The sequence below is a fragment of the Scomber scombrus genome, chromosome 5 (genome assembly GCF_963691925.1).
Source record: "Scomber scombrus chromosome 5, fScoSco1.1, whole genome shotgun sequence".
NCBI lineage: Eukaryota > Metazoa > Chordata > Actinopteri > Scombriformes > Scombridae > Scomber > Scomber scombrus.
The window spans coordinates 2,522,871-2,538,422 of record NC_084974.1 but is presented as its reverse complement, the minus strand read 5'-3'; the positions used below and the strand labels follow the sequence as shown (position 1 = coordinate 2,538,422).

General features: G+C 36.4%; 1 protein-coding gene across 1 annotated transcript in view; it reads right to left on the bottom strand.

The window, feature by feature from the left end:
• bcas3 (BCAS3 microtubule associated cell migration factor) overlaps positions 1-10,583 on the bottom strand; it is a 363,376-nt gene extending 352,793 nt beyond the window's left edge. Inside the window, exons 1-5 of the mRNA XM_062419168.1 lie at positions 10,518-10,583; positions 7,406-7,495; positions 7,037-7,091; positions 5,602-5,677; positions 4,333-4,439 (exon numbers count right to left, since the gene is read on the bottom strand). Of these exons, the coding sequence (XP_062275152.1) occupies positions 4,333-4,439; positions 5,602-5,677; positions 7,037-7,091; positions 7,406-7,476 (309 nt within the window). The 5' untranslated portion in view covers positions 7,477-7,495; positions 10,518-10,583. The remainder of the gene's footprint in view (positions 1-4,332; positions 4,440-5,601; positions 5,678-7,036; positions 7,092-7,405; positions 7,496-10,517) is intronic.
• Between the last annotated feature and the right edge of the window lie 4,969 nt (positions 10,584-15,552).

Sequence of the window (15,552 nt, the reverse complement as noted above, 5' to 3'; positions counted from 1 at the left end):
GCTAAGAGTACACAGGCTTGGGCTTTTTTCTCTGAGATATGGTGATGTCACAAAGGTTTGTAGGACTGGTTAAATGTTTTAATCAAAGCTATTTTAGGGTTAGGGCTACATTTGATGGTGTATTTGTTATATATATTAAGATCATCACCAGGTACAGGCTTGAAGTTTGTGAATACATACAATCTCTCTTGAAGTACTGTAGCTGTTCACACTGTTGACCACACCTGACACTAACACAGGTTAAATTAAAAGACAAGATTAACTAGTATGGAACAGAGGGGGTTAACAAGGAAGGATCCAAAGTTGGGTTTGAACAGGGTATTAGTGGCTGGCAGTTACTTGCCATTACTGCACCTAGATCATAGCACTGACCACTGACCACTGTGTCATCATGGTGCCCTTTGAAGTCAAATGGGAAAATCTTTTTAATTTATAACAACTTTTGTTTCAAATTTTTGAGGACATGCAGTTACTACCAACATAAATGGATTCTGTTCTCCTTATTCAAGACTCACTAATACTAAAGAAACTAATTTTCAGGGAGAGGATGTTTCTCTGGAAAGGGTTACAGAAATTGACACCAACAAACATTAGAAAAGGAAGCCTTTGTTGTAACTTTTCCAAATTAGAGATATGACACATTTGAACAGCGACTGTCTAACACTTCAGAGTCTTCTTATCTTAAGTCATGTGTTGAGATTTCTTGAGCCTAAAACTGGATTGTGGAGTAAAAACATTTCTACAACACAGCTCCATGTCCTTCTCACTTCTACTGATGCCGACACTCTCCGCAGACACCTTTCATCCCAGCAGGTCATTTCATCTCAACACGTATGCAGACAGACAATTAGTCCGCAGCAGTCTGCCTCTTATCAGTCTGCAGCGGATGACACCTCTGCAGTGTGAGGCGACGGCAATCTACATCACCTAAACACCTCTGTCAGCATCCATACAACCAGTCAGAGTCCCCCGTCTTGTGAGTGTGTGAGAGAGAGCGCGTGTACACGTGTACGCTCGTACTCTGCCGGGCTATTACAGAGGGTGTTGGCTTAGCAACTGTCACAAACACTTCACAGCCACTCAAGAGCCAGAGACCGAGGCACCTTCAGTGCTTACTTAAAACCCTGCGAAAAAACACAACCCAGAAACATCCCGTAAACTTTCGAAAACTGAAAGAAAAACAAAGAGGAAGGGACGGCGTGTGATAACAGGCCGGGCTGCACTGTGTGAACCAGGATTGGTGTCAAGTTCGACTGAAACTGAAAGGCAGAGGAGCCTCAGAGAGCTTATATTTTGACTGGGTGTGTGTAGTGTGGTTAAAACAGCTGTAATCCCCTGCTGCACCACAATAAGTACAACAAAAAAATCTGCTAGCAGCACAGGAGTTGCCACATCACGCTGACGCGAGAGGCCACCGTCTGTGTGTGTTCACGGATAAAGTAAGAGTGTGTCCTTTTACTCGCCGCCCGTGGATGTTTATAGAGAGACTGATTAAGGACTTCAGTGTGTTTAGATCTCACAGGATGTATGTGAAGTTTGCATGTTTCAGTGACAGCCTTTACATGAAAGGCGATACTGGGTGAGCGGGGCCTTCGCAGCATTGTGGGTAATTTGTTAAGTCGCCCAGCAGATGAAATCGTCTAATGATTTTCCAACACTGACTTAAAAGAAGAGAATTTTATAACTGAGATATCTCGCCCGAGCTGATTGGGAAGGGTTCTGAGGTTCAAAATGATCCCAGTCATGAGAGCATGTATTTCAACATCCAGGGTTTGCACAAATAAATATGAAGCAAAGAGAACATTTATGTTAGGCAGTAATTACAGTAGAAGTGTAACTTTTATTTATTTTTTTAATTTAATATGATTCAATTTCTGTAGTACACCAAACATGGCCTGTAAGTAACAGAGGTCATGTTAACCTATGACCCTGATCATCAAGAGGTCGCCATCTTGTGGCTACATTTCACATTACATCAGAGGAGTCCAACAGGCTTCCTAATGCAACTCAATCCAACAAATCTGCAACAAATGCTCATACAAACAATAACAATTATAATCAGAACTATTCCTCTTATTATCAGTATTTCTTTATGGTAGTTTGAAAGGCTGTAGTGTTTGATGGTGAACTGGATTGGAATTTCTCATGCCTATCTTTAACCTGTAGACTCCATTGATACATTTACACAAAATCTTAAGACATCTTTTAGGCATTGCATTCTCCTATGGTATTTTTACCTAAAAGTTATTTTGCTTAGTCTTCTCCTGACTTTTTATTCAACCTCCTACTTTACTGTATTTATCCTTGTAGACTATATATTTAAACTATATGTACTGATTTCGTGCTGTAGTTTTATTTGTCTCATGACAGCAGCTCTGATCTTGTCATTACTGTGTACTGCTGACACGTCTATTTTCACTGTACTGAGTGAGTATATATTTGCTTGGAATAGTCCACATGGCTCACATTAATATAAATGTATGCGTTGTAATGCTTGAAGATAAAAAGGAGCTATATACTGTACAATCTGTATATTATTTGTGAATGTATATGCATACTTTTGTTTGGTTAGGAGCTCAGATTTCCTGTTGGTGAGTGACTCAATGAGAATTGGAATAAATGACTGTTGTTGACAGGCAAAAAACACCTGAAGCCAAAAGAATAGAAACTCAGAAAGAGAAGGAATAAAAGAGCATTCTGATTCATTTGGATGTGAATGCTGTCTTTGTAACCATGTCCATCTGTTGTCATCTCCACTCTGCCTGAATCCAAAAGTTTTGACTGGCTGCACTTGCTGTCACTGATGAATATATAACCAATCAATCACTGCCTACTGTCAGTGTGAGCCAAAACATAACATCAGCTCTTATTGTATATTTTCTCTCTTCTTTTGTTTTCTCCTTTATTTAAAAGACAAGAAGAGAAGTTCAACAGGATCTTGTAACTTGTGTTACAACCCTGGGTAGAGCGTAAGAGCAAACTGTCCATAATGTGGTCACTGATGCCACCTAGTGGAAAATAAGATACACTGCAAGTAGAGTATTGAATTTAAGCAGTGAACAGAGACACCAATGTTGACTGTATCAAGATTTAAATTATTGGTAAATATATATGAGTACAAACATCAGCAGTAGTTATAGGTGCTCTGTTTCAACATGTATCTTTGATTTGTTTTATTGTTGCATTTTCGTATCATTCACTGCATTGAATCAATATATTTAATCATAACTGAATATCAAGGAACTCTTGTTAGGTGTAAATAGTTACTATGATTAACTGAGGAAATATTAAAGTATTAAAGGTGCAATGTGTAGACTTTAGTGGCATCTAGCAGAACAAACTTGGAAGAAATGTATATTAGTATAGTAGTGAAAATATGAATCATTGTGTTTTCGGTATGTTAGAATGAGCCCTTTATATCTACATAGAGAGCAGGTCACTAAATACCACAAAATCTTACACACTGCAAATTTAAATGAAGTACTCAAATATGGTTAAACATATTCAACTGAAACATTTCATCCTTTTAACTTAAAAATAACAATAGTCAATGTTATGTGTGCTCTAACTACTTTTCTAACCCAGGTATGTGTTTCTAGCTATTCTGCTGGTCTTCTTCTCATATACAACCAGTAGTTTAAAGACATACACCAGCTCTGTTTCTTTTCTGCAGTTTCCTCATTGTTTTTCTTCAGCTACACTTGTGCTTCAGACTATTTGGTAAGGTGGTAGACATGTCCTGACATGTTCAGGTGGAGCAAATGACTCAATCATAGTCTGACTTTTGAACCCAGCAATGTTTACATGACATCATAACACAAATGGTCAATCAAGTCCAAAGAGAAACAGAAAAACTAATGTCTCACAACTAAGCAGTTCTTACTGTTTAACATTAATTAAAGGTGCACACAATGAAGAATACACCTAACAGACTTATTTGTAATATAAGGTCATATATAAGATTATTTGTAATATTGCAAGTTTATGGAGTTTTACCCAAAAATATTATTATCTTAACACTTATCTCTGAGGTGAACTGATTGAAATGTTTTATAAATTAATTAAATTAATGCAATGCTCCTTCTCTAACACGTCTCTACATAAAGGATAAACAATATTTAGAGACAGGTGTCAAAATATCCAATTTACAATGGTCTGCTTATTTTTGAAGTTGAGTTTTAGTACATAAGCCACCAGCTGGGACTGTAGAAGAGAGCTGAGGAACTTTCAGCACATGTATTGATGTATTGTGATCTAAACTTTTGAAAACAGGATGAAAGTATAAAACAGACGATGCTGCAGTTGAACAGGCTCATTAGGTACGTGACTTACTGATAAACTCCAGATCTGCATCCCGTCAGTGTAGCCAATCATGAGGCAGAGGGGAGGATCACTGGTGCCGCTGTGCATCTCCATAAACTCTGGATTCCTGGCAGTGTCTGTGCACATAAACAGTAACACATAATAACATTTAATTTATTATTATTATTAGTAGTAGTATTTGGAAAACTGTACGACAATCCACAAGTGATCACATCTGGCACACTGTAATGTTTTCACTGAGATGAACACAAAACAGATTACCATGAAGCTTTGTTACCTTTTAAGACTAGGATTTATTTAATATCACACCACATCCCTACAATTCATTTACTTGTTGTTTAATTATTTCATCAATATCATCATTTTTTTATTTCAATTAGAAATTATTCCTTGAACCTCTTATTTGGGAACTCACTTAGTACTTGTACTAGTTCTTCCATATATTATCTCTCTATGTATATATATAACCTCACCTAAACTTCAGCAAAAATGACAGAGTGAAATTACCAGGTAACTTCAATGCCATCATACAAGATGTAGCCAAAAGTATGAAACATTACAGCTTTGCAAAAATCAAAATTTCCTGACAGTCAAGTAAATTTCCATCAGTGTCTGTACCAGAAATCCAACTAAGAAATTAGCTAAATGCTGAGTGTCCATATAGTGTTTTATTCTTAGAACCAGCATCTTTTTTCAATTGTTCCTACTGAGTAGAGAGCATTGACTTTGTTATGTGTGGCCACTTCTAGCTGAAAATCTCTGAACTTTCCAGAAAGGCGTTTGGTATCATCACTGTCAGTCACTGTCAATCTTTTCAGGCAACCAATAATATATTAGACAGGGGTGGGACTTGTCACCCTGTTAACCAAGAAAATGGAGGAGAAGCTTGTTCCATCCTGAGATTTATGATATGCCAGACAGAAACTATCATAACAAAGACAGAAAAGCCTGTTTGTGTCAGACACTGTATGTCGCTTGAGAGTGTTGTCATAGAAATTGTCATGGACACAAAACCCCCACACGGAATTTTTCTCTCACTGCAAAAGCATTTCATCCCAGTGTTCCCCAGCACCCTAAGAACACTTTTCTGCCAGAGAACAACACTATAAGGATACATATACGCCCTTGCAAACCACCCTAATTGGTGAGAATGGGCTTTTTTGTTGTTGTTGAAGTCAAAATATGTTCATTAGAGCAAACTGATATCATTTTTTCTTATTATTTAGCTTTTTAGAGGGAAAGGTTTTTAAATACTCACTCAAACTCATATTGACTTACCGTTGATGTCAGCTTTCTCAAATCGAACCCAAATTATTTTTTCTTTTTCATCAGTCGGCGGAGCCCCAGTATACGCCTGGAATCGTTCAAACAAAAGTGGATGATATAAACTTGTGACAACACTTCACAACATACGATGACACACACAATTAAAACATCTTTTTACCACATTTAGTCAAGCAGCCAAAAGCCTTTTTAATAGCATATTAAACCTTCAGAATGATGAAAGATTGCAGGTAGCCAAAGTGTATACTGTTTCTGGCTGGAGTATCCCATAAAGGTCTCTAATCACATGTCCCACTGATTATTCATTACACAATTTAACCCTTTAACCCTTACTGTTCATATTCTATACCCTCGCAGGATGTTCGGTTTAAGGATCCCCTCATAAAAAGTGTCTATACCAAATTTTGAACCACAGATCTGTTAAGAAATAGTCAATCTGACTGATCAATAAATGTGTGATTAAACCTTGATTCATGTTTCAGAGAGCAGAGAGAGTGTATTTTTAAGCTTTTACACCACTAAACATCTACTATCACACAATATCATGTCCTATTTTGTATGAATATATTTACATGAAAATATAACAAGAATAATTTAATTGAAAGTGAAAATGACAAGAACTTTAAGGAACCATTAGAGCCATCAGTCTTCACTGGTACATCATAAAAAGAAATCCTCATAACTACTATCTTATTAACACTATTAATTATTCAAATTTGACCTGGAACATTTTAAAATATTTTAATTTTTGTGCATTTTGGGTCACTTTAGTTAAAGTTAGTCAGGGTAAAAGAACGACACTCAGGGTGTTTTTACAGCTGTTACATGCTAAAACTGGTCAAATTTGACCTGGGTCAGGGTTAAAGATGTTCCAGTAATATCAAGTAGGACATTTTGAAAAGTCATTGGTTTGAATGCTTTCAAGGATCTGGGTGTTCAATCTGTGATTTCAAAGCATATCTACATACATCACCATGGCTAGTAACTGCAATACTAGACTTTAAAACATAATTTTGATTCAATACTTAAAGTATGACACTGTTGCAATGTACCAATTTCACACTGTCTATGATGATTGTATACAATACATTAGAAATCAAAAGTACTTTGATGTTTTATACTAATAGGAAATTATTTCAAGAATTATATAAATACACCAATCAAACAATGACTTTGTACTCCATTTCCTCAGTGCTTTGCAATTTTGGACAACACACACACAAACACATACACACACAAAAATACTTTTAGTATGCATCGTGACTTCTTAAATATGCTTAACTTTTCTCCTATTAACACACAACATACTCAATTAGCAATACTGCAGTAAGAGTCAGTACAGCGCAGTGTGGAATTAGGACAAAACTTCTATCAGCTGTTAGTGTGAGAGAATAAATGGAGGGGAGAGACAGGAAAGGGGGAAAGTTACCTGAGGAACCACATCTTGCAGGAAAGTCACCACACTTTCCATGTAAGACTGCTCCCTGTGAACAAAACATAATGAGAATACATTTATAAACTATTCAAACAGCCAATCACAATGTCTATTTTTCCACAGCTGTAGACAGCTATAGTATGAAAATGTTTTGAGAAGGACAACATATTGTAATATTAATATTCTACATGTAGGGGCTTCTTTAGGGTAACATTGTCATTTAAGGAGAGATTTTTAAGGTGGCACTGTACTATCCACAATCCAAGTTCCTGAGGCAGGCTGTTTTGTATTGTTGGTGCTGCAGGAAAATACAGTGGTTTAGATTATAAGGATTTCGAATGAAAAACAGATTGCCATCCTTACGTAGCAGCTTGTGCTCGCACCAGAACCCCTCCAGCACAGCGACTCGGTCTGCGTGGAGAGTCCGACGCCATGTTGTCTCCCGTTTTGATCCTAGAAAGGTACAAAGAGACGTTTTAACATGAAAGCAGGACACTAACAAGATCACTAATTTGTTTGCCATTGTACTTACTGACAAAAAAAGTAGTTCTGTTTTTATGAAGAAGGCTAACTTTGGCAGAAACTTTCAGAAAGAATGAAAAGTCTAGTTGAGTTAAAAGTAACATCATCAGATTGTTTGCTTTTTTGCGACCAACTTTCCTAAACCCGAACATGCTCAGTTTACAGTGATATAAACCAGAGAAGTAAACCCTCACATCTGACAGGCTGGAGCCTAACACTGGTTTGCATTTTTGCTTAATATATTTAAACAATTAATCAATTAACCTTAAAGTGGACCTTTTATGCTCATTTCCAGTTCTATATTTTTATTCTAGTATCTTTGCATGATTCAGATCAACTGTGCAATATATGTTTTTATATATTCTCACTGTAAACCTGTTCAGTAACTATTTCAACTTTTTTTTTTTTTTACCAATATTGTTTTTTATTGCTTTTGTACTCGTTCTTTATTCTTTGTATTGACACTTTTTTTTACTGTCCACTTTAATGCTGCAATATTTTAAATTTCCCCATTGTGGGGCTAATAAAGGAATATCTTATCTTGTCTTCATAGTTTAGAAAACTTTATTTATCTTATACTGGCCCTTTATGCAGCCCCTCACCTCAGCCCCTGTCTCTAACTGGTAGTTTTAGCTCCTGTCTTTTTAAAGCCCCCCTCCTCTGTTCTGATTGGCCAACTCGCCACAAGTAGCAGAAGTTTTCTCTAAAACAAATGTCTCTCCTAAGGTAGACAATAAAGGCTTATATCATATTATCTTAACAGCTAAACTACTTATTTTACTTTGCAGTGCTGTGGAATGGAAAACAGTGAAGCAGATAACCATATAAATTAATCTGTCACAAGATGACATCAGCTTGGGCTGAAGGTAGAAAAAACCTCTGGGAACCAAGTGTTCAGAGCCGTGTAAAGCTGGTGCTTTTTGCTCAAAGGGATTACTTTTTACATACTTTTATCTCATTATTTGACACTATGGATGCGTATAACATGAAATTCCAACATTGTAACAGTATATAGATAACTATAAATAAGGACAAGCACAATAGGTCCCCTTTAAAAGATACATTTTCTCTTGATCAACTAATCAATTAATCAGCTACATGTTTTAACACCATATTGATGTGGATATTAGTTTAAACTGTCATAGACTAAAGAAAACAGAAAATATTCACATTTAAGAAACTGGAATCACACAATCTTGACTTTTTTCTAAAAAAAATAATTCATCAAGTAGCAAACTAGAAAATAATTGCTGACTCATTGATTAATCAACTAACTATTGCAGTTTTAATATAATTTAATGAGATAGAAAACATTAAGAGAGTATTTCAAATGGTTTTTGTCCACACCTATACACCATACTTGAGAGTAACAAACATAGGGTCAAGCCTCCTTACTACATGTTCTTTGTTAGACATGTAGTAGCAGCAGAGGACTGTACCTTTTAAATTTCTGGGTTTCAAAGCTTTTGGCTTCTGTGACTGAAGCCACTTTCACACATGCACTGCAACCCTGAAACGTTCCGGACATTACCTGGAGAAGCAGTATCTGTGACCACAAATGTCTGAATGAGTTGGACCAGACATTAAACAGACGTATCCCCTGCCAGCTCCCTACTACAAAGTCTGTGTGTGAATACAGCAGCAAGCAAGTAGACTACTTACTGCTGTAAGTGCAGCTAAATCCAACAGTAGGGGAGACGACACAAGCAATTTATCAAACAACTGCTGAACAAACAGAGCATAAACTTGCATTAGTCAACTCCTTCTCATCCACAGCTGCTATTTTACACACTAGACTGGCACTCTGTGTTTTATTCACTCTACAACTAGTCAGGCCACCTTTCCACCTGCTGTTATAACATGCCGTTTGTATATGGATAGATGATGACGTGTGATAAAATAAGTATTTACATTTACACCAGGTGTTAGAAAGCTCATTGTGTTGATTCTGCCCATATTGTGATCTCAATATGCAAATCTGCTAACAGACTTGTCACAAACACAGTGGGTGTCATGTCAAGAGATAAGATGCTGCTGTATGGGTTCCAATTAAAGGGGGAGGGATGTAACCTTTCAACATGCTGGGTGGATTTCTGCGGTCGTCTGATCATGATGCAAGTCAGGACTGATAGCATTCACAGTGTGTGCTGTGTGTTTACAGCACAAAACAGGACACAATCACTGTCTAAGAAGAATTATAGAAAAGGTTACCATAAGAAATAGTATACAGATCAGTGAAACATATCAGTATCTTATAATAAGTGGATGATGAATGGATGGAGATTATGGACATATCAAAACTTAAAAGTCAGGTATATACAGGCTGCAATTTGCTGATGACACACATCTGATTGATTATCATAAGACTCATTATCATACCTCCAGTCAAACAGATGCATTCCTGTGGAAACCTCTAGGCAACATTTCTATATTGTCATCATAACTTTAATAAGAAATGCCTAAATGAGTCAGTGCTACTACATGAGGTAGGCATTGACTAATCACTTTCAGAAGAGTTGAAATGCTTTCTGAATAAGTAAGGTGCTAACAGTGTATGTATGGGTGTTACTATATGACGCAACGGTGTCAACAACAGAGACTTTAGGCTGCATGCAGTCACTATATGGAGAGATGAGCCTACAGTACAATACAAAGCACAGAGGAAAGCCTCGGTCACACACCCCGAACATATATTCAGCTAGCTTGCCCCATTAATAACCTGCGGACATTTACCTTTAATTCTTGCGACAACTGTCAACTCAACACAATGCAGCTACTGGCTAAAGCTCAAGTTATATTGCTGGATGGAGACCCAGCAGCTAACTCAGCTAGCTAGCATTAGCTGATAAAAGTCCCTTTTAGCGCTAAAACAACACGATAAAAAACATGAGCTAGAAGTTGCAGTTGTCATGCTTCAGTAAGACGTTATTTATAACTGACTAGAGTTACCAACCGAGGTTCTGGCAGTCTTCTACAGCAGGTTATGGACTTGTGTGGTTGTCTGAATCGCTCTTCACAAAAAAAACGTCAAAACACAAACAGACTAGGTTTTGCGGAACCGTGTTGTGTAATTGCAAGCCAATCGGAGCGCCCGGACGGTTTTGTCAAGCCAATCAGTTGAGAGCAAAGGCGGGATTAATAACTGCGTCACCTATCGGATTCGAGATATTTGCACAACATAAAGTATATCTCGTTGCCTGTTCATGATGCATTTACTGCCTTACACCGTGTGAGGAGATAGATTGCTTTTTTCTGGTTAATAACACAATTAATAATCAATAATACCGAGAAGCAATAGTACAGACATGCCACTAACATGTGTTCTCGCGAGGTTGCACTCTTTATTAGTACAACGGAATTATTCCGACATTATTAAAAAACTGAAATGTATTCTTTATTAACTCATTAAATGTTGCCTGACATATAACTTAATTTTGTCTATTGTTATTCTAGCTTTGCATACCTTCCTTTGACATTTTTTTAATTAATTTTTTTATCAAGTTTTAGATATATGGACTTGCTTGTTTTACTATTAATATTATTATTATTTCTAAAATATGTATGTTACTGTAACAGGAATGCAACAAATGTGGACACGTTGGTGAGTATGTATTGTCTAAATTAAAGTCACAGTGAAGGTTTTTGTACTGACGGATGAATGAGTAAGATGGATTAAAGTACTTCACAATATTAATAGGCTTAGTTGATAGACTAACTGTATTTAATTACAATAAGATATTAAGATATGTGTTAAGACTTTTGTTCCTTTACAGAATGAGAGAAATTTGGTGAATGACAATGATTTTATTTTGTTTTTATCAACTTTTATTAGTCAAAAAATGTTCACTGTATGGCAAGTTCTCATTGTAGTCAAACATTCATTTCACTGTTACCTGAATGAAACGAGAAGCATGCGGGTTTAGCACCTCTAATGTGAAGTACTGTATTTTGTACAATAAAGTAAAAGCCCTTCAAATCAATCAAGATGAGAATGTTCAAACCTCAACCTCCTTTTTCATCCACTTTCTATAAAGAAACGACAAAACAGTGTTTATAAAAGTTTTAAAAAAGATCAATTTGATATCAGATTAAATCTGATCACATCATGAAATCAGAGTATACCGAATTAAAAACCAGTGATCCAACTTTAACTTAACTAACCCTAACCCAACATCCAGTCCTCTGTTGTCTGTAAAACAAATGAATGTACAAAGTTACACACATGAAGTTAAAGTAGTGTATATGTGAGCTTCGAAGAACAGTGATCAAACTTCATTACAAATCAAATCATATCTAAAACAAATAAAAGACAAGAAACAGAGAATAAACATGTTAGAAAGATTTAGCTTGTAGAAACATGAACATGTATGTGGAAATAGTTTAATGTATGATCATTTAGAGTACAAAGTGTCAATGTTCTTCCCTGTTCCCCTCATAGAAAAATATGCATAGTTATAGTCATTGTTTTATATTCGTAATGAGAAAACTGGCTCTTCTTTTATTATCTTTATTTGTGTGTCTGACAACCTCTAATATATTGATTGGAGTAAAGAAATACAAGTTTTCTGTCTGCTCATTTTACTGCAGGTCATTAATGCACGCTATATTCTTCTCTATCAGAACATACATCTTTCTAACATGCACAACTGTATGTAGAATCATGCAAACTGTTAGATACACCCACTGGAGTTTGAGAGGGCCATTTATGACACCACTTATGAAAACAATAAGATTCACCTGTACTCACTTTGACATCTTACAAAAAGCAGTGTGTAGTCGGGCTCACATTTCAGATGTCTATGAGTTGTCAACAGCTCCACCAAACAGTGATTTTTACCTCTAAACTTCTCACATGCTTTCATTTCAATAAATGTTCAAATGATCCAATATTTCATCAAAAATCAAAGATTAGAGAAAAACCCCAAAAACTGAAAACACATTTGTGTATCAGAACTTTGTTTTTTCTTCTTTCCTCTCCCATGAATCATCTCAACCACCCCTCACATTTATCTGCTGACCCTTTGGAGGGGCCCCACCCCTAGGTTGGGAACCACTGGACTAAACTAGCTAACTGTATATAAAGTAGTGTAAACTAGCTCCACCTCCAGCAGCTACAACAGTAACATGCTGCTCTAACACTGATGCTTCACTATTAATAATCTAATGATGTCATAATAATAATATATCAGTCAGAGGACCAAACCACTACTTTACTGTAATACTGCATACTACATCACTCATAATACTGCAGTACTTTTACTGTAATACTGCATACTACATCACTCATAATACTGCAGTACTTTTACTGTAATACTGCATACTACATCACTCATAATACTGCAGTACTTTTACTGTAATACTGCATACTACATCACTCATAATACTGCAGTACTTTTACTGTAATACTGCATACTACATCACTCATAATACTGCAGTACTTTTACTGTAATACTGCATACTACATCGCTCATAATACTGCAGTACTTTTACTGTAATACTGCATACTACATCACTCATAATACTAGAGGTACTTTTACTGTAATACTGCATACTACACCGCTCATAATACTGCAGTACTTTTACTGTAATATTGCATACTACATCGCTCATAATACTGCAGTACTTTTACTGTAATACTGCATACTACATCACTCATAATACTGCAGTACTTTTACTGTAATACTGCATACTACATCGCTCATAATACTGCAGTACTTTTACTGTAATACTGCATACTACATCACTCATAATACTGCAGTACTTTTACTGTAATACTGCATACTACGTCACTCATAATACTGCAGTACTTTTACTGTAATACTGCATACTACATCGCTCATAATACTGCAGTACTTTTAATGTAATACTGCATACAACATCAAGCTCATAATACTGCAGTACTTTTACTGTAATACTGCATACTACATCGCTCATAATACTGCAGTACTTTTACTGTAATACTGCATACTACATCACTCATAATACTGCAGTACTTTTACTGTAATACTGCATACTACATCACTCATAATACTAGAGGTACTTTTACTGTAATACTGCATACTACACCGCTCATAATACTGCAGTACTTTTACTGTAATATTGCATACTACATCACTCATAATACTAGAGGTACTTTTACTGTAATACTGCATACTACATCGCTCATAATACTGCAGTACTTTTACTGTAATACTGCATACTACACCGCTCATAATACTGCAGTACTTTTACTGTAATACTGCATACTACATCAAGCTCATAAAAGATACAGTATGTACTTTTACTGTAATACTTAAACTACATCACTCATAATACTGCAGTACTTTTACTGTAATACTTAAACTACATCACTCATAATACTGCAGTACTTTTACTGTAATACTTAAACTACATCACTCATAATACTGCAGTACTTTTACTGTAATACTTTAACTACATCACTCATAATACTTACTAGAACAATGCACCTGTTGGGCGCTGCAGCATGTTTAATTGCCAAAAGACACCCACTCATAGATTAAAGCAGTGAGAAAAATGTAAATTTGTATCAATTAACCAGTCACACATGACCAATCACACACGAGTACCAAGAATCAACAGTTTATGGTGTGCTCTTTAACTTTATATTTCTCATAGTATTTGAGAAATGTATATTGGAACTGCATGGGTGACTTGGTGTGGAGCTGTCCATGCTCTTCTGAAGTTTTGATTCCTCTTTCTGGTTTTGTCTGTTGTTTTCCACTGCTGAGCTGCCATTCGTCATTGACCTTAAAAGTCAGAATGTTGGGCATGCAGGTGGTCGAGTGGTTAGAGCGCATGCCATATACGCAGCCAACCCCGGTTCGAATCCCGGCCGGAGGTCCTTTGCTGCATGTCACACCCCCCTCTCTCTCCCATGTTTCCTATCTGTCTACTCCTTAATAAAAGGTGTCTATGCCAAAAAAAAAGTCCAAATGTTGTCTGAAATTAGGTATACATAACCAGGGGCCACATGTTGGTTACAGGCAGATGTCTTAAAGGGTTAATTGGAAAGTATGAGTACCTGTAGCTTGCAGGTGTCTCCAATGATCTCTTCAGTCTCATTTGCTGCTGACTGTCCTCACAGTGCTCAGCTGAAAAGTAAATATTTCAAATGTGGCTTTTACGCAGTTGACTAAATGATCATTTATGAGTGTAGTGGAGTCAGTTAGTAGTTTGAAATGAGATCCACACAACCAAGGTTAGTTAGGCCATTTATGAATAAGATTGTGTATGTAAAGCAGAATGTATGAGTACCTGTAACCTGAGGTGGCTCCAATGACTTCTTCAGTCTCTTTCGGTGGTGGTGGTTCTCACGGAGCTCAGCTGAAAAGTAAATATTTCAAATGCGTTTTTTATGCTGTTGAGCAAATTATAATCCATGAGTGTAGTTGCGTCAGATAGTTGTTTGAAATGAGATCCACATAACCAAGGACATGTTAGGCCATGGTGTATGTAAATGAGAATTGTTATTGAGTTGCTGTGGGATGAATTAGTTAGATAGGTGGGTATTTTATCAGCATGGTAATGCTAGCAGGTAGGTAAGAAAGTGAAGCAGCAATATGTTTATGTTTATTTGTACATTAATTGAAATATAGGCATATATAGGCATGAAAGGGTTAATCAGAAGGTATGAGTACCTGTAGCCTCAGGCGGCTCCCATCACCTCTGCTGTCTCATTCTGTGGCAATGGTCCTCACAGCGCACTGCTGAAAAGTCAAGACAGTTTGTTTAAATGAGATAATGCATGATGACACACCACTGGTTAACAAAGTCAATATATATTGATAATGGGATTTCTGAAAAATGTTTATATAGGTTATGACACACAGACTAAATTGTAATACAGTGGACCCAATGCATGAAAAGGTTAGGCTTTACATGCATAATCACATTGTGAAGTATGATCTAGTTGCTAATGAAAACAGTCATATGTTAAAAACAAAAATCCAAGTAATCATTTCTATATC